This window comes from Siniperca chuatsi, linkage group LG8, assembly GCF_020085105.1.
Source record: "Siniperca chuatsi isolate FFG_IHB_CAS linkage group LG8, ASM2008510v1, whole genome shotgun sequence".
In the NCBI taxonomy this organism is placed as follows: domain Eukaryota; kingdom Metazoa; phylum Chordata; class Actinopteri; order Centrarchiformes; family Sinipercidae; genus Siniperca; species Siniperca chuatsi.
In genome coordinates, this window is record NC_058049.1 from 31,025,367 (window position 1) to 31,045,622 (window position 20,256).

At 42.2% G+C, this 20,256-nt stretch overlaps 1 protein-coding gene across 4 annotated transcripts in view; it reads right to left on the bottom strand.

The window, feature by feature from the left end:
- uvssa (UV-stimulated scaffold protein A) overlaps positions 1-20,243 on the bottom strand; it is a 50,062-nt gene extending 29,819 nt beyond the window's left edge. Inside the window, exons 1-8 of one of the 4 annotated variants that reach the window (XM_044206164.1) lie at positions 20,077-20,243; positions 19,428-19,619; positions 18,183-18,336; positions 17,719-17,895; positions 15,006-15,126; positions 14,049-14,606; positions 12,534-12,643; positions 12,078-12,206 (exon numbers count right to left, since the gene is read on the bottom strand). In XM_044206164.1, the coding sequence (XP_044062099.1) occupies positions 12,078-12,206; positions 12,534-12,643; positions 14,049-14,606; positions 15,006-15,126; positions 17,719-17,895; positions 18,183-18,336; positions 19,428-19,537 (1,359 nt within the window). In that variant the 5' untranslated portion in view covers positions 19,538-19,619; positions 20,077-20,243. Of the gene's footprint in view, positions 1-12,077; positions 12,207-12,533; positions 12,644-14,048; positions 14,607-15,005; positions 15,127-16,721; positions 17,196-17,718; positions 17,896-18,182; positions 18,337-19,427 lie in introns of those variants that run through there. The other 3 variants (XM_044206166.1, XM_044206165.1, XM_044206167.1) reach the window with 3 other exon arrangements.
- Between the last annotated feature and the right edge of the window lie 13 nt (positions 20,244-20,256).

Below are 20,256 nucleotides of genomic sequence, written 5' to 3' on the forward strand. Positions count from 1 at the left end.
TGTTCAGTACACTTCACAGTATACAGGGGCCTGTAGTGGGCACAGCACAGAATATGCTTCCACTAATAGAAAGTAGTGATAATGGAGAGAAAATGCCCAAGAGCTGCTGATTCCATTCAAGTCATGAAGAAAACATTTTGCCTTGGGTGAAAGACAGGGAAACTTACTCCCTGGACAGGCCGGTGGGTCACAGCCAACCCACGAAGACAAACGCATTCATGTTCAAAATCACTCCTGAGGAAAAATTAGGACACTTACACAAGACAAACATTCAGCTCCACGCAGAAAAGAATGTTGCTATTGCTGTGATTGGAATGCAGAACCCTCTTGCTGTGAGGTGGCACTGCTAACCACTGAGCCACTCTGCTACTCATATGAACAATAGTCACTAAAAAGTTCAACAAAACTGAAAGTAGTCATGATCTTGTAATGTTTATCATATCTTAAACAAGAGCTGTTTAAAAAGAAGAGTGCATGCTTAGAACTTAACACAAAATATGTGAAGTCTGTATTGGATGGCTGAACAAGGCAACACCACATGTAGGCTGCTCCAAAGAGCAGAAAAATTCTGTTACATGCTCCAGTCCATGCTTAGCAACTCTGTGCGTAGGGCTGCGTACTGAACCTCAATACTTGTTGAGCACAAACCAAAATAGCGGTGAAATTGCAGCTTGCAACCATTTGAATACCGCTCGCCTCATCCTCCCATTCCAAGCATGTAGGAGAAGCTATGGCGGTCGCAAAACTCGCAGAAAACGCGAAAGGCCCTGTCTAGAGCCAGTGATTGGTTTGGTTTCCGTTAGTGCTGTCAAAATTGGTCAAAACTTACGTTCGATTATTCGTTCAAAAAAAAAAAAAAAAACACAGGTTCGAACTATTCAAATATCTATTTCTGCACAGTATGTCCATAAGATGGCAAACCAATACAATGAGACATAACTACTTGTAGGTATATTTGTTTCAACATAAACATGTCTTTTAAAAGATCTATATACCTACACATTACAAAATAAACAAATAAGGTTTGGGTGCATATCTTCGAGATGTGCCCTCGGATTGCTAGTGTTGGAATAGTAGGCTAACTGTAGCTTACATAGCTTGCATACAACTTTATCATGAGGTTCCAAAGTTTTGCCGTCTACTGACCAAAATCCGAATCTCAATTAGAAGCCAGGTCTGGTTTTTATAGAAGTTCTTTGGATGTATAAAACCTCTTAAAGTCCACCGGATTGCCCGCTTGCGCTAGATCTAAGCTGCTTAGATCAGGCATACAAATATACATGTCTAAACTTCTATTAATATGGACATGCTACACATCGTTAGATCGGTTAGATTCTCCACAATTCAATAGTTAAGTTCATTTTACGGAAACGATGAGCACCAAAGAATAATTCAATCAGATTTACCGGCACGGTAAACAAGAGAGACGGAAAAAGAAGTGTTGCCTCCCTAACGTCCCTTTGAAGCGGCCATAAAGTCCGAATATGTGTCCATTCCTCAATTATTTATATTCCTTTACTCCGTAAGGGTCCACCAATCAAAATAATCAAAATGTTTTTTCATCAAAATTAATCCAAGTTGAAATAACTATGGTAACCTTCGGCTTTCACCCTTTCTACCGGTGAAGTTTTACGGTATTTCCAAACGGGGCTTTTTAGATTGGGTTGAGTTGGGTTGCGAGCTCTCTGCCGTCATTACGACGTTTTTTGTTGAATTATTTGCTTGCTTCAGCTTGACCTACATTTCATTATCAATCAATGAAAGTGACGTTGTGTGACTCTTGTCCATCACGCAGTGCATTCAGTGCAATGCGAGGCAGACAGCTGCGGTAGTGCTGCTTCCCCCCCCCCACAATTGAATGTTAATTTTCATAATAGAATGTCTGATTTTTTTTACAATTCGATTATATATATCATTTGAATATTCGTTGACAGCCCTATTGTCCATTCAGGGCTATTGTAGAAACATGGCGGTGCAACATGGCGGCCTCCGTGGAAGGGGACCCGCACCCTCTGTAGATATAAAGGGCTCATTCTAAGGAAACAAAAACAACGATTCTTATTTTCAGGTGATTATTCACTAATGAAAACATACTTAAAAATATTATATTCCATTTCTGCCAATAGCTCCTCCTAAATGTTACACACTGGACCTTTAAGAATCCATTTAGTCCCAAGGAAGGGAACTCTTAATGCTACAGCATGCAATGATAATTTAGACAATAGTGTGCTTCCAACTTGTGTTGACAGTTTGTGTTTGGCACTTTCCTGTCTCAACATGGCAATGGGCCTCCTGCAAGAACCACTCCTACGAACAGATGTGTTCTTAAGTGGCACCTGAGTGAGTGATTTAAGAGAATTGGTGGCATTCACTACTTTTCTCGTATTTAGAATTTTCTCTTAGGCATGAATGAAATTCACGAGTGGTCCAGACCTGTCTTATGAGCCATGTACAGATAGTCTGCCTCTCCTCACAGGAGGACACTTGTTTGACTTAACAATCGTAATGCTTTAAAGACAAAAATTAATCTAAAATGAATATTGTGTTCACCATATTATCATCATGGCTTGCCAATTTACTGAGAGTTTTCATTTTATTATTTCTATTGGCTTATGTTGGCACAGCAACATATTTCAGTAGTTGTTGGAAAATTCTCTCCCTCCGACAGCTGCCTCAGGGTCTTTCTGTAGGTCTCTGTCCAGTATTATCCTCTGTTGCACTGTACAGTGTAACATCACCTCCTGTAGGCTGTAATAGTAATGTCTCTTCTAATATCTATATACTATACCATCCCCTTGACCTCCTCTCATATTAGCCATGGGCCACTGTGTTTTAGAAAGAATTTTTTTAGCATCTAACTAACATCTATGTCGCCTAAACCATTCCTTCTTTATGTATGAGCTGCTCTGATGACACGTTGTTGGCAGCTGAAGCATTAATATTTTCTAATTGTTTCGGGTCCTTTAATATCACCGAACTGACACTGCTAAATATGGAAGCCTATAGGGGACTATATTGAAAATGATAATGTAAACTTGAAAATGAAACTTTTATTCCACAATAGCATTATAATTGTTCACATATGTATGTGTTATTTGAGTAAAAATTAAAATGATTATTCAATAATCCAATTTTCATTTCCACACTTGTATGGGCGTTCTATGACCATATTAAAATGAAAATGGAAAAGCTGTTTGACATTTAACTTTCAAAGTCATACTCTGTTGTACAGTGGACAATATTCAAATGTTAAATCAAATTCGAAAATTAAAATGCAACATAAAGAATGTAGCCTTGTAATCTCCTCATGAACAGATGGCATTAATCAGGCTGAAATGAGCAATTTATGACAACTTTGTGCAGTTAAGAGAGTTTGGTGAATCTGACTTGGAACATTCGTACGAGCAAACCCCACAGAAAAAAAGTAAGCCGAGTGAGTTTAAGGATAAGAATCCGAAAATGTCCCGCTGCCCCCGTGCACAAAGCAGCTCCGTAAAGAAATGCCTTTTCCCAGTTTGGTTGAGTGGCCTGCACAGAGCCCTGACCTAAACCCCATCCAAACACCTTTGGGATGAACTGGAACTCTGACTGTGAGCCAGACCTTAGAGACCCCCATCAGTGTTGGACCTCATTAATGCTCTTGTGTCTGAATGGGAGCAAATCCCCGCAGCCAGCATGAAACTAAAAGAGTGGAGGCTCTTAGAGCAGCACATTAATTCCCATGGTTTTGGAATGGCATGTTCATTTTCACATATGGGTGTAATGTTCGGGTGTCCACATACTTTTGGTCATATAATGTATCTTCAGCAGGGAAAAAGAAGATTGACAGCTGGGTGAAAAAAATCAATGCCTGAACAGGATTAGAACTTAAAGTATGTTGCTGCTTCCACAGGTGTCTTGCTTATTCAGCTTCTATAGCATTTCACCCTCTCTCCTCCCCCTCCTCTCCCTCCTCTCCCTTAAATAAGACTCTTATCCTTTATAAAAATGATGTGAGGGCGCCGCCTCGGACAACTGCTCCCCTGACTTCATTTGTCTCTTGGCAAGTTTGATGGCGCTGCGTTTAAAAACCCATTCAATCTTATAAACCAAAAATTAAATGTAGTCGACTGTGATGGGCACTCAGTGCATCTGCTATTTATATGCTAATGTACACTCAGCCTGCCAAGGTCTGGCAAATTATTACTGCACAGCCATAAGTCAGGTGTATGGCAGAGAGGGGAGGGAGGCAGGTTAACCATCACACACACTCACACAGAGGAGGAGAAAAGGAGTGAGAGGAGGTGGAAGTGAAAGCAGAGGGAGAAAGGAGGAGAACACAAGAAGTCGTAAGAGATGTCTCCATTGTCTCCCCTGACAAGTTAATATGGCTCTCCACCTGGCTACACACACACACACACACACACACACACACACTCAGTGACTAGATTATTTCACTCTACATTTAAGGCTGAAATGGAAAATGTCTTTTGGGAATACTGAGTATCTCTAATGCCACCATTATCACAAGACATTTCCCTTGAGAGAGCAAGTGAGAAACAGTTAGCTTAATGAACACATTATACACAAATGCACTTATAAACACAGTCATCTTCCTGAGAATATTACACACACTCGCTCAAACAGATATGAGGAGTTAGGGTGTAACTGAAGACTGGACTATGGACACTGTGTTACTGGTTACTACGTGATCTTCGTGATTTTTCTTTTACACCAAACCTGATATTGTGCCATTTTAACAGAGGACGGGTGTCCTGTGGGACACCTAAAAACATTCCAGTGATTGCTACGGAGTTCAAATACCTAACCTGACTGGGAAAGTGTTGGAAGGGAAGGTCAATCCAGAACTTAGTGGCCAGCAATAGATGACTAACTTGAAAGGTTAAGGGGACTGGGTAAAGAACCTGTGTGTGGAATTTACTGCATGTAATGTACCTCAATCACTTTTTGGTACCAGCCAAAATACGTCCACAGTACTGAGGACTGAAAACTGTCAGGTAAGGAAAGCTGCCATCGTCCGGTCAGACTCATAGTCTTGTCTACTTATTCTTTGATGATCAGATAGTTCCTGATTTTAATCACAAACGTGTAAAAATGTGAGAAACGATGCAAAAGCGAGCTTACTGTGCATTCATTTAGCATTCCATGATTTCACATAGCATCTACAATAATCAAGCCTCTAAAGACGATATAGAATCGTGGAATTAAACTTTTGGAAAGGAAGCCAACAAGATCTCACTACTGCAATGTTCTCAAAAAACTAGATATACACAGTTTTGATCGTTTCATTAAAATTGCAAATATCAGACTTATCTATTAAGGCCTACATAACCAGGCTCCTAACGGACTTAATAGCATGGCCAAACCTTTCGGAGTTTCTGGCTCGAGGTGCAGCTATCAGCAAGGTGCCCATTTGTAAAACCTCCTTTGGACAAACGACTTGCTCTGTTTAGGAGGCCAATACCCTCAACTCTTTACCCTCAAAACTCTGAGTTACTCAATTATTCATTTTATTCACTTACAAACCAATCTGACCCAGTGTTCATCAGTACCACTGTTACAATATATTATCTTTTTATATTTGTTCTGCTGAAGGGAGTGGAAGTCCACTGCCACTGATTGATTTCAACATATTTACAAACTAATTAGGCCTAAAGCCTCCAGTGGAGTCTGACCTGTTCAGGGCTTCATTTGCCACAACATCCCACATCTCTATTACCACCATGCACTCATTCATTACTACCTAGAAAGGATCCCAAGGGATCCCCCACTAATGAGAAAAAAGCTTTCCACTCCCCTTGCTCTCGCTCCATAGCTTCTTCTCTGCTGCTTTACCCCATTATACTCCTCCACCCCCAACACCCCCAAACGCACGCATAGACGCACCCTTTGTCTCTGGGGAGCAGTCAGCTTATATGATGTATAGGGTGACATCTTTATTTCGCTAACCTAGCCTGGCAGGTCTATTAGCCAGCCCAGAGCTTCCCAAACCTTTCCCTGTCAACGAGCTTATTCTCAAGCGTCTAGTTCAGTTCCCCCTCCCAGCCGGTCTCAATCTGTGATCAAAACAGTCATTATCATACACTCTCGCCCACTGCCAAAGTGAAATTACACAGTGCTATTCTTCATTTTACTGGGGACCTCTGAAATCTCTGTGAGGACACCTGGAATGTCCCGAAAAAGGTGCAGCCCCCCCCAACCAAGACGCAAACACACACCCCATGTCAGTCCCAGTGGATCCATCAGTTCCCATTTGGAAACCATCTCCTTTCACATTATTATTTTGATTCCATCCACTTATGTTAGCCACATGATGACACTACAGTCTCTCATTTTAAAAACTAACTGGTCAAAAGGGAGGTGAAGGACAACAGTGTCAGTCAGAAAAACAATGACATGGTATAAAAAATGTGCCGGTTCCGTCACAGCTTCTCCCCCCACAATTTTAACATGTCAATGTGTGATTTAACCTGTAAAGTTTAACAATAAAGACATGCTAGCGCTATTCTTAGCATGTCTGAGCATAATTCATGTTTATTCATCTCGAGATGCAGCAATCAGACTTCTCCCTCCTGATTCCGACACCTCAACTCAAGGTATCCGCACATACCAAGTACCGCTCTGACACCACTGCTCTCTTTTCCCCAAATTTAAATTCTGTGTACTTCAATACATGGAGCTCATTGGGGTCATTTGTATGCAAGTTAACATGATTCCAGGGATTTCTGTGGAGCCAAAAACTGAGTCGGTAGTCTGCCATGATAATTATAATGATAGTGATGAAGAAACTGTATTTAATGTGGACTGGTCACGTCTGGTCGATTCCTGCTCCGCTTAATAAGGTCAGTTTCGCCACTCAGCACTCCTGATCCACAGGATCAGATGGGTGCATCCCTATATTCCTCCATTTATTTGTTTGCTGACCTGTTTCTCAGGCAAGGTTAGTCACTCATATTGGATGTGGGCCTACAGCATAACGTTTCCATGTTTTTACATTATGGCCCGTCAAAGTAGCGTACGTCCACTAAAAATGCAACATTATGGAAAAGGATCCCTATAGAGATGGACCTTTTTGTTAAACAGTAAGATCCTTTTTGTTTAACCACTCACGTGCACTAACACGCACACGCGGCCGGACCGGCTGTATAATCAGAGAACAGGCAGAGGGGTGTGACGTCATCCTCTGCTCAGGACGCCATTACTCCACTATGTCTTTATATAGCATACTATATTAAAAAGGTCTCCTCTCTGTCCGCTAGCTGTCCGCTCAGTGTGTGCGCTGAAAAACCCTCCGGTGTTTGTACTCAGCCCTGGCTCTGTGAATGGGAAACAAACAAACACTGTTCCAGCCATGATGTGTGTGTCAGGTGACGTTAAAGGACTTGCCCACGGACATTCAGCTAACTTTCTAGTTTGCCAAGCTGTGCTGCTGTTGTGATGTTAGCTGTAGCAGCAGGAGAGTTGTGAGCGTCGCTGTCTGGAGCTGCTGTGCTGGCTCTGGGAAAGCGTCTCGTCCTCTCTGGCTGTTAGCTTCGCAGCAGCAGCTGTAGGGACAGCTGCTAACCCACAACCTAGCTAACGTTAGTTACATTACTCGCTGTGTTGTGTTGTTGTTGCTCTATATCATGGTACTGGAGTTCTCCAGAATCGCAGACCCCACCTTTAATGTTCAGAATCTCATATACAGAACGTTTAAATTCTTTGCTCCTTGCAATTACCTTTACAGTTTTATTCTCTACATGTATTTCCATACTTCCTTTTTTACTCCATTAATGAAAGACTAACTGATCAACCAATTTTTTGAGGTGCAATAAACAGCACCAAGACTCCCTATGAACATAACGCATAATGAGAGCGAAATAGAGGAACAGAGAGCAAGAGAAAAACATATTACTGGTGTACAACTGAGAGAAGGAGACACATTCAGAGAATTAATGTACAAATGAAAAGGAGGGAGTGTTGGATGAGAGAAATAGAGGGATAGTCTTTCTTTGTTTATCTCAGTGAGAAACAGGCGGCCACATCCATTGTGCTGTGATAAGATGGGTTATCAGCAGTAAACAAGGCCTGGGCCTGTATGAATGGAGCACGGAGTGACTGAATACACTCTTAAAAACAGATATGTTCAAATAAGTCTGCATGTCTTATCCTTTCCTAAACACAATCCCCCGTTTTCAGTTAGTAGCACTCAACGGATGCATATGGGATTCTCTTGGTCATAGCTCTTACTGAAAACTTTGTTCAAACATATTCACTATTCCAAAAAGTATGAAACAGCTGGAGAAGACACTATGAAAGCTGCCTGTTTCCTGACACTGTGAAAAGTGTTATTACAGAAAAGCTTTCCTTAAGATACAAAATAGTTTTACTAACTAAAGGTCTCAGCATGCTCCAAACAAATTAGGTCGTACGACGTGTCAGCAGTGCCAATGTTTGTATCCTGTGAGCTCAGCAGCTGTGCCAACAGTGAGCACTGATACCAATCTGCCAGAATCTAAATGATCCACATTAAATACAGTTTCTTTGTCAACTTGTGTCACCTATCAGATACATTTCTTCAGTCGCAGCGGGCCACTGACATTTTTAGTGCCACAGCAATCCCTGGCCTCATGCTATCTGTCAAAAACATCATCCCAATGAGCTGAACACAGAGAGAACATTACACAGATTTGGAATTTGGGAAAAAGAGAGCCCTAATATCGGATTAGTACACTGTGTCGCTACCAACAGATAATCTCCACAGTACAGTACTGGCTGCTGTAACCTCACACCTTGTGAGTACAATTTTACCAAGGGATACCTTACAAGATATTGATACATACAAGCTAATAGCTCAATGCAACAACATCCAGTCCAGCAGAAGCTGGAGGCATAAAAGCAACTTGCAACTTCAGTGGATCCACCCTTGTTACCTCACACCGCTTCTTACAACCCTACCTAGGCAGAAACGGTAGACTGAATGGAGTATATGAGCGATAACCCCATAGACAGCAGCCCAAACCATTCCCTCCAGAACATCAGGGGCTGGCTGATGTTGGCCAGCTGCCCTTCACACAGACTTCTGGCAGGTTGGCCAGAGTGGCCCCATCCTCTGCTGGTTCTCTGTGTCTCACAGCTAATGAACGCTCATATCATATCATCTCATTTTCCCCAGGATGTTAGCAACATGCCAGAAGCAGAGGGTGTCAGAATTGTGTGCTCTTTTAGGCACAGCCATCCCTTAGCTACATCCACACTGATACGTTCTCTTTTTAAAACGCATAACTTTTGCCACACTTACACCTAGCATCCACACTACTCAGGCGTTTTGGAACCCCTAAAACGGACACTTCTGAAAACGCTGCTGACGCCGTTTTAGTTTGAAAACTATGTTTTCCGCCGTGTTGACCGCCTTGTACCCTTGTTGACATGCTATATGTTAGTTTTATTTAGCTAACACCAAACACTCAGATATTCACGCACTGAACAGTCAGCCATGAAAAAAAAGGCCTTGTGCATTTCTATTTTCAATAGTCTTCCAACTTCATGTAGATGCTTCTCCAGTCAACACTCCCTCTGTCTTATTCTTTCACTCAATAAACACGCATCTCTATCTGCCTCCATAACACTCCTCTCCTCGCTCTCCAGCTCCCGCGTTATGGGAGACTATATTGAGAGGCCCGTTGAGAGAGAAACCAATCGTGTGGTGTGTCAGCGGCCCGATAGAGAAGGACCTAGTAATGGAAGGCCTTTTAAGGCTAAAAAGGAAAAGCTAATTATGATAAAGGGGCTGTAAGTTGTGTGGTTATCACAGTGCTGGGCCTGCTGGTGCAGCAGACTGGTCCCTGACAGTGATAACCAGGCAGAGCGAGACGCCCGGCGCTCTGTCACTGTCACTCTGCAGCTCTGTTCAGCTAAAGATGGATTCACACGCTACAACTTTTATGCCTTTTTTTCCCAAACGCATACAGCAGTTTGCATTCACTGGTCCTCTAAAACCTGAAACTGCAGGCCGCTATCCATTGCTCTTGGATTTTTTCTATCTCTCAGCACTGTAAGTATCCCATCCCTAAAACACAGACACTTCAGCACCAACTAAACCATCTCAAATAAGTCATTACTTTGAGTGAAAAGCTTTCCAAATGACAAGCTATTATGACAACACTGGCCTGGTTAGATGCCTCCATTTTGGGCCGGCTCAAACAACAGCAGAATGACGATGCTAAGCTAGATATAGAGGCAGCCAGATAGACACATCAGCTGTCAAGCCATGGGGCACATTAGTGGCAGAGAAGTGAATGAATAGGTACATCCTCCCACTTGCTCCCCAATTCCTTCTCTCTGTCTCTGATGCATTATGCATTATGGCTGTGCCTTGCTATCTCACCTCTCCCAAATGTCTTCACTATTAATATTTCCATCCTCCCTCTCTCTGTCTCTATTATGATGCTTCCCACTGGGAGCCCACGGAAATGCAGGAATGAACAGAAAACAGGAAGAGGACACTTTTTAGAATAATGGGGTGTTTAAGTGTATAGCACATAATAAAAATAGTAAACTTGCAATGGGATTTGATTTTTTTTAATTACTTTTTACTTATGTTAAGTAAAGAGGTCAAATTAAATTATTTTATTATCACTTCCAGCCTGAACACTTTATAATGCTGAAATAGTTCAAGACATGCCTTGTGGCAGCTCAGTAATAGTCTTAAGTGGACTTCAATGTGAGCAGACTTGCCATTTTCCAGTTTTCCACAGTTTAAAGACTGCCTGCCTGGTTCCACGTAAGCACCACTCTGAGTGGGGACAAGCGTTTGAAGCTGCAGTTCTTTCACTGGCCACTAGATGGTGTCTTCTTGTCTTCTTAGTGATATTTTACACATGTATGCTCTTTCTGACCTGCTATGAGAGTTTGGATTCACTATAGGACAAGTGCAATGAGACAAGTTCTGTTCTGAATTGGCGCTATATAAATAAAACTGAACTGAAAAATATCTGATGTACGGCTGTGGCTTAGAGGTAGAGCGGGTCGTCCACTAATCGGTTCGATCCCAGCTTCCCCCAGCCCGCACGTCGAAGTGTGCGAGTTAGTTTCTTTGGACTGAAGAGCTGTTCTGCCATCAGTGGGTGAACATGATATGTAGTGTGAAGCGCTTTGAGTGGTCGGAAGACTAGAAAGGTGCTATACAAGTACAGTCCATTTACCATTTACCGTTGGTATAAATCAAGACCTGAAATTGGAGGTGTGCGTAAACCCAGTTGGTTGTAGACCAGACAAAGACTATTTCTTCAGTGACACACACCTACAGTAAGTCTGTTTGATTCCTCTGTACCTGACAAAGTTCCAATTTGGACTTAAATGTTGTACTTCTCCCAATGTAATAAAGAAGACATTTTAAAAGGGAATAGATGACAATGGCAGATAGAAAACTCTGCTTGTGTAAGGCTCCATTCAGAAAGTCTGAGCTTCTCTCTCCAAACACAAAGCAAAAGTTTCAGTAGTAATTTCACTTATTTCAAAATGTGTTTTGGTTTAAGAATCACTGTTCTACTATAAAGAAACGAAGGCTGTGACCACTTGAGATGGGAATTTCGAGAGAATGACCAGTCAGCTGATGTAGTACTTTGTGATTTTTCAGGGTGAATCAGACAGAGAGGGACCCGGTTATCAACACATCACTCCTCTATAGCTGTCCTTTCTAAATCACCCCTCTGTAAATGGAACATCTGTACCGTTAGTGTATAGTGATGCTGTCCCACTTGATTTGTAGTAGGATGCTGCCATCTGCTGGCCATGCTCTAACTTGCATGAGTAACTACTCAACTTTAACCTTTATTAACATGTCTCAGAGTAAATCTAGTGTTACCATTATTCATTTCAACAGTGGCAATTTTTTCCTCCACTTTGAAGTACATGGTTTTCAAAAGATAACATTTTCATACTTGTTTACACATTTTTCCATTTTGCAAATGAACATGAAGTGGGAACCTCGTCCTCCATTTGTCATGTGTTAGTGAGGTAAATGCCCAGGCAGACTGCTTGATGTACCTTGAATCCGCTCAACTACAAGTTAGAATGTAAAGGTGTATGTAACTCACCACTTTGCGGACCCTGGTCTTGTAATCAATGTGAAGCTCTTTGTGTTTCTGCAGGGCAGCTTCTAAAGACCTCTTCAGGTCCAGCGCTCTCCTTAACAGCTGCTGCTCAGCTCCTGACTTGGTGAAGACCTACACACACAGACAGACAGGTAAGACAGGCAAACCTGTTTCTGAGAGAGTTGGACAGATATGAGGCTTTCCTCAACAACCAATGAGAAATAAGATAAGACAGAAAGACGCAGATGGGTTGTATCAAAGCATTTATTTGCAGAATATAACTGAATTAGGGTTCTAAAGTCATAACAGCAAGAGTAGCAAGAGGAGTGATAGCATGGTAGCATTAGCATTAGTAAATTGTAGGTTGTCCTCTCATCTTGTATGCTAACTTCGATCCACATGCTTCAATGTGGTAATTTATTACCACTACATATTTGAGCCCTGCGTGTTTGTACCAACCTGAACCCAGCCCTGCACAGCTGGAAGGTGTTTGGTTTTTATCAGTCTGTGGAGGTCTATCACCGTGGAAACCACTGCCTCATTATCCTCGGTCTCCTTGACATGAAGACCTGTAAGAGAGAGAAGGAAAAGAAAAAGAACACTTTACTGATACAGCGATTAAGTATTTCATTCCTAGTAGATCATTCCAGAATACACATCATTTATACACTGCAGCCCTTTAATTAGCCATGGCTGGCCATTCACAAGAAGGAACCCCTTTGCCTGCAGGACAGGCTGAACTCTTTGAGGCCTGGTTTCAAGAAGGCCCTGGAAACGCCATGCTTTTGCTTTATGCTGATTAAATAGCCTGATGAATTTACATTAGATGTTTTCGGCCACACAGTCAGGCTGCAAGCTTCCTGTTCATCCTCAGTGCAAGGGTCGTCCATTAGGTTAGGATCTGGAGCCTGGGGAAGCCATTGGATTAAAACGGAGGTCACTGCCCTGCTCATATGAACCATCATGACATGAATGTGTGTAAATTGGTACATGAAATGCCAGAACTGTGACATCAGACATCAATTATACTTGACAGTGTCTTGACACTGCTTACATGCTGTGTATACTAAATGACTTACAGCTTACAGGTACTGCGAGTGTGTTCATAGGGCTGGGTAATGTTCGATTTTTTTCAAAACTAGTGCTTCTGTCCCAATATGTTCAATATCTTCCATGGAGAAATATCAATGTGTTTTTCTACAAAATCATCTTTTTCATTTTACAAAATAAGCCAATTTTCTCAAATGCTACATTTTTTGATTATTATTTCTGGGGCATTTTTGCCTTTATTAGCTAGCAGACAGCAGCAACCCGACAATGAAATGACAGGAGAGAGCTGGGGGTGACGCCGAACACAGCTCTGTGGCCGGACACTGGGCTGCTCAACTGCTAAAGCCAGTTCCAGACACATAAGGACCCTGGATAAAAGAGTCTAAAATAGCCGTTTAGATTTTAGATTTAAATTAGGAACTATTTGATCAAAGTAAAGAAGATTATTAGTCTGACCTGACATGCTATGCCAACTGTTGGTACATAACAGTTTTTGACACTTGGTGCTACATTTATGTCAGGACCAAATAAGTATTGAGGTTTGATACCCAGCCCTATGTATAAATGGTTACGTAGAGTATATGCATATACACATATAGGATGGAAATGTATAAAATAAAATGAAAGACAATAAAGCAGAAATGCAGTTAGTTTATAATGTTATGAGAGTATGAGACCGTGGCAGAGAGGTGTTGAATCAACTATATGATTATTTTGGGGGGCTTAGTGTGTGCTGCTGTTGGAATGTATTACATTATACTGAAAGGTGCCACCCCACATGGAATCGACGCCTCTAGGACACTGTCAACAAAGGCTGAACATTAGAAGCTTCACACAGGTCGGATCTGTTGTATCACCGTATTAGCATTCTAATGTGTGGGTGCTCTTCAGTAAACTCGACACATGTATGCGAGTTGTACCTACCAGGACTGAGGTTCAGGTCCAGACTGTAGGAGTGAGAGACGAGCCCAGAGTTCCGAATAAACAAGTCTTCACCAAGAGGCTCCTCCTCTTCTTCACTACTTCCCTCCTCGTCTTCCTCCTCCTCTCCCTCCCTCTGCGCTGTCTCCATATCTCGCTTCTTTTCTTCCCCATCTTCTACCTCCTTCCCCTTCTTCTTCTCCTCCTGCTGCTCATTCCCATCCCTCTTCTCTTTATCCTCAGACCGCTCCTTTTCCTTCCCTTTTTTCTCCTCCCTGTTGTTGCTCTTCTCCTCTGTCACTCCTTTGTCTTCTTTTCCTCTCTTTTCCTCCCCATTGCTTTTCTTGTCTTCCCTGCTGTCCTCCCTTTCTTGTATCATTCCTTCTCTCCTGTCATCCTTCAGGTCTTTGCTGCAGCAGGGCTGTTCATTTTCATTGGCTGGTTGGGAGTTTGGAGGGCTGCTATTGGTTGTCTGGATGTCTGTAAGGTCAAATTCAGGGAAAAGCAGCCTCATACAGGATTCCATCTCCGTCAATGTTGCCTCAATTTCCCGGTACGACTCTGCCAAAGAAATAATATGCAATACTTAGCAAACACTAACAGCAGGTTTTGGTGTCACTGTTCTCTTTGTAGTGAAGTCAGAACCTTCAAACATCTCTTAGAAAAAAGCTATTTGAATGGCAGTTTTTGTTTTTCTGCTCCTGATGTTTACACTCAAACTATTCTATGCTGTCAAATTTAAAACAAACCTACCAAACTATTTTTAATTTATACAACATCAGAATGATAAAAAGACTAAATGTTCTAGATCTTCGCAGGACCACATGGGATTTTAGGGAGTACGCTGGACTGCCCATCAGAAGCACAAATGCAATATTTGGTTCAGTCCCAAAAAAATCAGTTGTTATTATTGCTGTTATATAGTATAGCAGTAGTGTTGTTGAATGACGTGGCGCTTACCCTCCATGTCTTTGGAGGCTGTCTCCACTCTCTCCTTGTAGATCCTCTCCATTCTCCTCCGTCTGTCCTCCTCCCTCCTCCTCTCGGCTACTGTCCTGGCCTCGGCATCCTGGAAGTCCACCTGACAACATGGACACATCATTTACAGGTGGATCACAACATGGGACATGTGAATAAACATGGGAAACAGTCCAAGTAGACAGTAACAGTGGCAGGGAAAGGACTGATAGCCAACACAGCAGGTTTATATAGGCTAGTGCCATCATCAGGTCAAAAGTTATATTTGTCCAATACTTAGCACATGTTAGCATGCTAACACGTTACAATAGGATGGTGAACATGGTAAACACTGGGTGCTTTCCATTCTGCTAATTCTGCTTCCTCCCATCATCAAGGACGTTCCGGTCCCTTAAATGTGTCTCAGAGGAGACGAGGAGAGAGGAGGAACCACAGGTGTATCCTATGGGGAGTGTTTACTGCAAACAACTGACGGGAATCTGTTGATTGACTGGTCAGCTGATCTGATGGGAGTGTAGCCAGAGCGGTTGTGAAAACAGCTTTGATTGTAATACTGTAGATTAGACAAAATACCTGTGGAAACACCGCCAACAGCGGCTCTAACGTTATTCATGGGTGTTCATAAAATAAAAAATATTGTGTGTCTTTGCAACTTTTTAAAAAGTTTTTCTCCATAAGCCAAAAGGCTTTTCTGTTCTTCCTCTTCTTTTATTTTCTGAAAAGTGCACCTTGGCTGAGCCAGGAAGAATATACAGCTACAGTCTGATACAGCTGCGGTTATTATTATTATTCCTATAATATCATCCCGAGCGTGAAAAGGACGGCAGACTCACTGTACCTGCGGTCTTTCACTAACTCATAGGCTATAGATTTTATTTGGAATATTCCTGGCTGTTTTTATTGCTCCCTCATGTCTACTGAGTTATTTCTACACATTTGACAGTTGAGATGCTGTGCGTCTTGGCTGGAGTGAGCGAGGATGTTCCGTTTGGTAAATACATCTCTCTCTCGCCTCGCCACTGGGAGGAGCTAAGACACGAGCGAGGGAAGCAAGAAGCTGAATGGAAAGGACGCACTAAACCCCGTTAGCATTGTCATCAGAATCAGAAATCCTTTGTTGATCCTGGAGGGGAAACTCTTTTGTTACAGCAGCTCACTGTCACGTCAGTGCACACAGGAAGAGAAGCACTGAGCAATCAGAATATAATCCACTATAATACAGGCCAGAAAATAAATTAAGTACCAAGTGGGTATAAGTATAAAATAAAATAAGTGTGAAGTACAAAGTGGGTTTACCGGTTGATGATAATAATACGGTATAAGGTAATAGTGCATGAACTGTTAAGTGTAGTTATTAAAATTATGATGAGACGGAGGATATTGCACAGCAGTAATAGAGGTATGAATAAATATCAATATCAATAAGTAGGGAATTTTAAACTGAAAAGAGTAGTCATTGTGAGCATGTTAGCATGCTGATGTTAGCAATTAGCTCAAAGCCCCACTGGGCCCAAGTACAGCCTCACAGAGCAGCTAGCATGGCGGTAGACTCTTGTGTGAAATATGGGTCTGCATGGCCATTCAGTTTTAGATGTCTGTGTAGGTGCTATTCTAGTAATATCTACTTAGCAGTCAGAGGCATTAATGGTGCTTTATCTATTTCTCAGCCTTCGAACAGAACTGTACAGGGATATAAACCATGTAGTGTTGTTATGAGACTCCTCTGATCCTAATGGTGCCTGTCCACAGGATCCGTCATTTCCACGCTTGCCATTCATTGTCTATGTAAGCAGCCGTGCAATGCGTTCTGCTAGCGCCGCGGTGCGTTACGAGAGACGGGGCGTCATGTTGGCTGCTCCTCATTTGCATAAAGTTGAGGACTAGGCTACTTTATGCAAATCAGGGCCATCTCATGTCGATATAAATGAAGATTTCTCGCCTCAAATGTTTTCAGAAACACATTTCGGTGAACTATTTTCGTAATATAAGAGAAATTTTCCAAACGAGACGCCACGTTGGTCCAGTTTGAAATCTGGGAGCAGACAGTCCAAGAGTGAAAGCGTTTGTCCAGTCAGGTGCAGCCAGGAAGTGTTTGCCCCGTTGTAGGAGGGTGTAGCCTGTATGTTTTCTTCGATAGTCAGTAGTCATGGAAGAGAAATTGGTAACTGCTGTGTCAGGATCTCCAATCCTCTATGATGCTTCTCTGCCATCATACAGGAACAACGTGCAGAGGAACTCAGCTCGGAGGGCCACTGCTGAGACTCTTGGTGTTTCCGGCGGGTTGAGAAGAGATGCGTCTGTATTCTGTATGATTACACAAATTAAACATTTGTGTAATCAGTGGAATAGGCTTGCATGATATATTAATTTGTTTTATATAGGTGACGCCGCCTAGGGGCACGCCTGTCAAGTGTCCAATGCTGAGAAGTGGTGCGACCCCTAGCGTCCAAAAGATCCCTGTGGATCTTCAGTCAAACTATCACAGTAAAGATGTGACACTTTGACAGACTAGCTTCACAGCATGCAGCTTTTTACGGTATAGTGGCTCTGAATCTTGTAATTCATCCAACAGGATGCAAAGTGTCAGGGGTGATATTGAAGTGTTTGGGCATTTCTCCTCAGCTAACAGGAAGCTATTGGACAGTCTGTCATGCAACAACAAAAGAAAAAAGTACCAGCTTTATATCCCTCTCACCTTCTTAACCTGTTTGAGAAAGTGGTAGCCCAGCGCTAACTTCTTATAAGCTGTCCCATAGGAGGCCTGCCATGACTGGACAGTCTGGATGGCCAGTGACCTCAGTTTCCTGGCTACTTCTTTAGGAGGGGGGAGGGGCTGCTCCGAGTCAGTCTCTACTGTCAACTCCAAGAACTCCTACAGGAGGGGGGGGGTTGAGAGGGAACACAACATACCTGAAGATATATTTGCAAAAGCTGACCTACAATCCCGTTCCTGACAGAACCACACACTATATATTTATTTATTTTTATTTTTTAACTGTCCAGGCTACACAGAGTATGTTTAAACATACCTTTATTTCCATAACTGACTTGGGAGAAAATGCTCTCTTTCTCTGACCAAATCCTTATTAATCAGTACACGGTTTGGTGTAAAATAAATAAATCCCTAAGATGAGTTAATGGTCTACATTATGTCAGTACCTGGAAGTTGTCCACCAGCAGGGTTCTAAAGTGGTGTGATCTGGAGAAGAGCTCACTGGCTATCTGGAAGGCAGACAGTCGGACCTCAGCATGCTCTTGGTTGAGCTGAGACATCACTGAGTGGTACACATGGTCTATGCAGTCACTGGACACTCTGGGAGGAATAAGACATAGATAGAGTGAACAGTTATTAGTGATTTTTCATTCCATATAACCATGTATGAACAGTTTTAAAATGATTTATTATTCTTATCTGTATTCTTATAATCCTGTGAATTCTAACCCTACCATCATTGTCTCAGATGGTTTTCCTACCCAAAATCTTTTGCCATAAAAATGTTTCCAGACAAGTTGTTCAGATTAGTAACAGTAATATCAGGCAACAGTAGCTTCAACTGTACATCGTTTTTGCTTCATTTCACCTCTCTTTTCAAGTGCTTTGCACATTTAGTGCAAGTATAGATCACTTTTTGCCATCGAGTGCTGACAGTATGCATGTTAAGTCCAACCAAGCCGTCACCAGGGGTGTGGTCAATTTGGAATCGGTTTGCACCGATTGGAAATGTTTCTCTAGTAGTTGAGTGAAGTGTGTCCACTCAGCCCTTTGACGGATGGGTAAAAAAACCCAATGTATGGTACAGTGTTTCAGTGACCATGGAGCACACTGTGCATCATTATAGATGTACTGAAAGCTTTGCACGGCTGGATCAACCTGCACGGGGGCCCCCAGAGCAAAAATGAGGCGTGAGCTTAATTCAGAATTGACGGTTATATTGGTTCTAATTTGATAAAATGTTAAGTGATATAATTAGATTTACTATCTAAGCACAATATTAAATTAAATATTAAAAGCATTGAAAGTAGATGTTGACATAGGGAACTCTCCGCAAGCCAGGGGCTCAAGGCTCAGGCCCTTACCTTTTCAGTTTACAGTGTGCTTTAGTGATCACCAAACAAATGTTGAATGAATGAAAGGACCACACAGTGGCGTTCCTGTGACGGTCATCAGTCTTTAATCTTTTGACTTTCTCTGAGAATTATTTGAAGAAGACTTCACCACTATTTGTCAAGTGTCACTCAAGGAGTGTTTAATGCACAACAGTTTTCTGCATTTTGGCTTCTGTCCGAGAGGAGGAACTAGTAAAACACCTGTAAGCCTACTTACTCTCAGCACTCCACAGTTACTTCTGAATTATCCTGAATTATCGCCCTGGGTGGGCACGCGCCCATCAGTTAGTGGCATACCTGCAGATCTTCTTGATTTCCTTCAGCTTGTCCTGGTCGAGCTGTGGCTGTCCTGATGTGGTCAGCTCCTCCACCAGCTCTGACAGCCTGTCCCTCTGCGACAACTCCATCACTATTCATAACAGGGCTATCCTACTGACTACACACTTCATGGGGAGCGAGCCCGATGAGCCAGCCAAACGACTACAATATCTAAACAGCCACAAAAGTGAAGAAGTGGGGTGTGAATCCTGGTGAAAACTACAATCAGCTACACAGCTGATGAGCTAATATAAAAAGGTTTTGTAGGCTTGTCATCTACCCACTACATTCATTACATTAGACTGTAACGATTACACACCCGCCGTGTATTACCAAGAAACGAATTCTGTACCAGTTGAAGTGTTACGTTAGTTAGTAAACTACATTCATTTAACTAATTTCACGTGAATTAACCTAACGTAAGTCTTTACAATTTACACATTACACAGGAGATTTAAAAGGAAAACAGAAAGAAAGAAATATTATACAAAGCCGGTCTTATACACGGTCTCTTTTCTAGAGTGTACTAAAGTCCAGGTCGCGTTGGAAATGTATTTAAAGGCTAGCACTCTATTAGCTGCTACAATGCTAACAAATGTAAACACAGCCTGTCTCTTTAACCGCTTACCAGTGGTAGCTTTCTTTATCAAATACTGAAACCAGCTCTCAGCTCCAAGTGACAAAATCAACTCGTAGTCGCTTCATGACAAAAGCTATTAAGTAGACGGCTGCTGTGTTTACAGTTGACATATTAACATCCTTGTGTAACTTAATGGTGTGGCTCCGTCGAATCGAATAGCACGCTCAT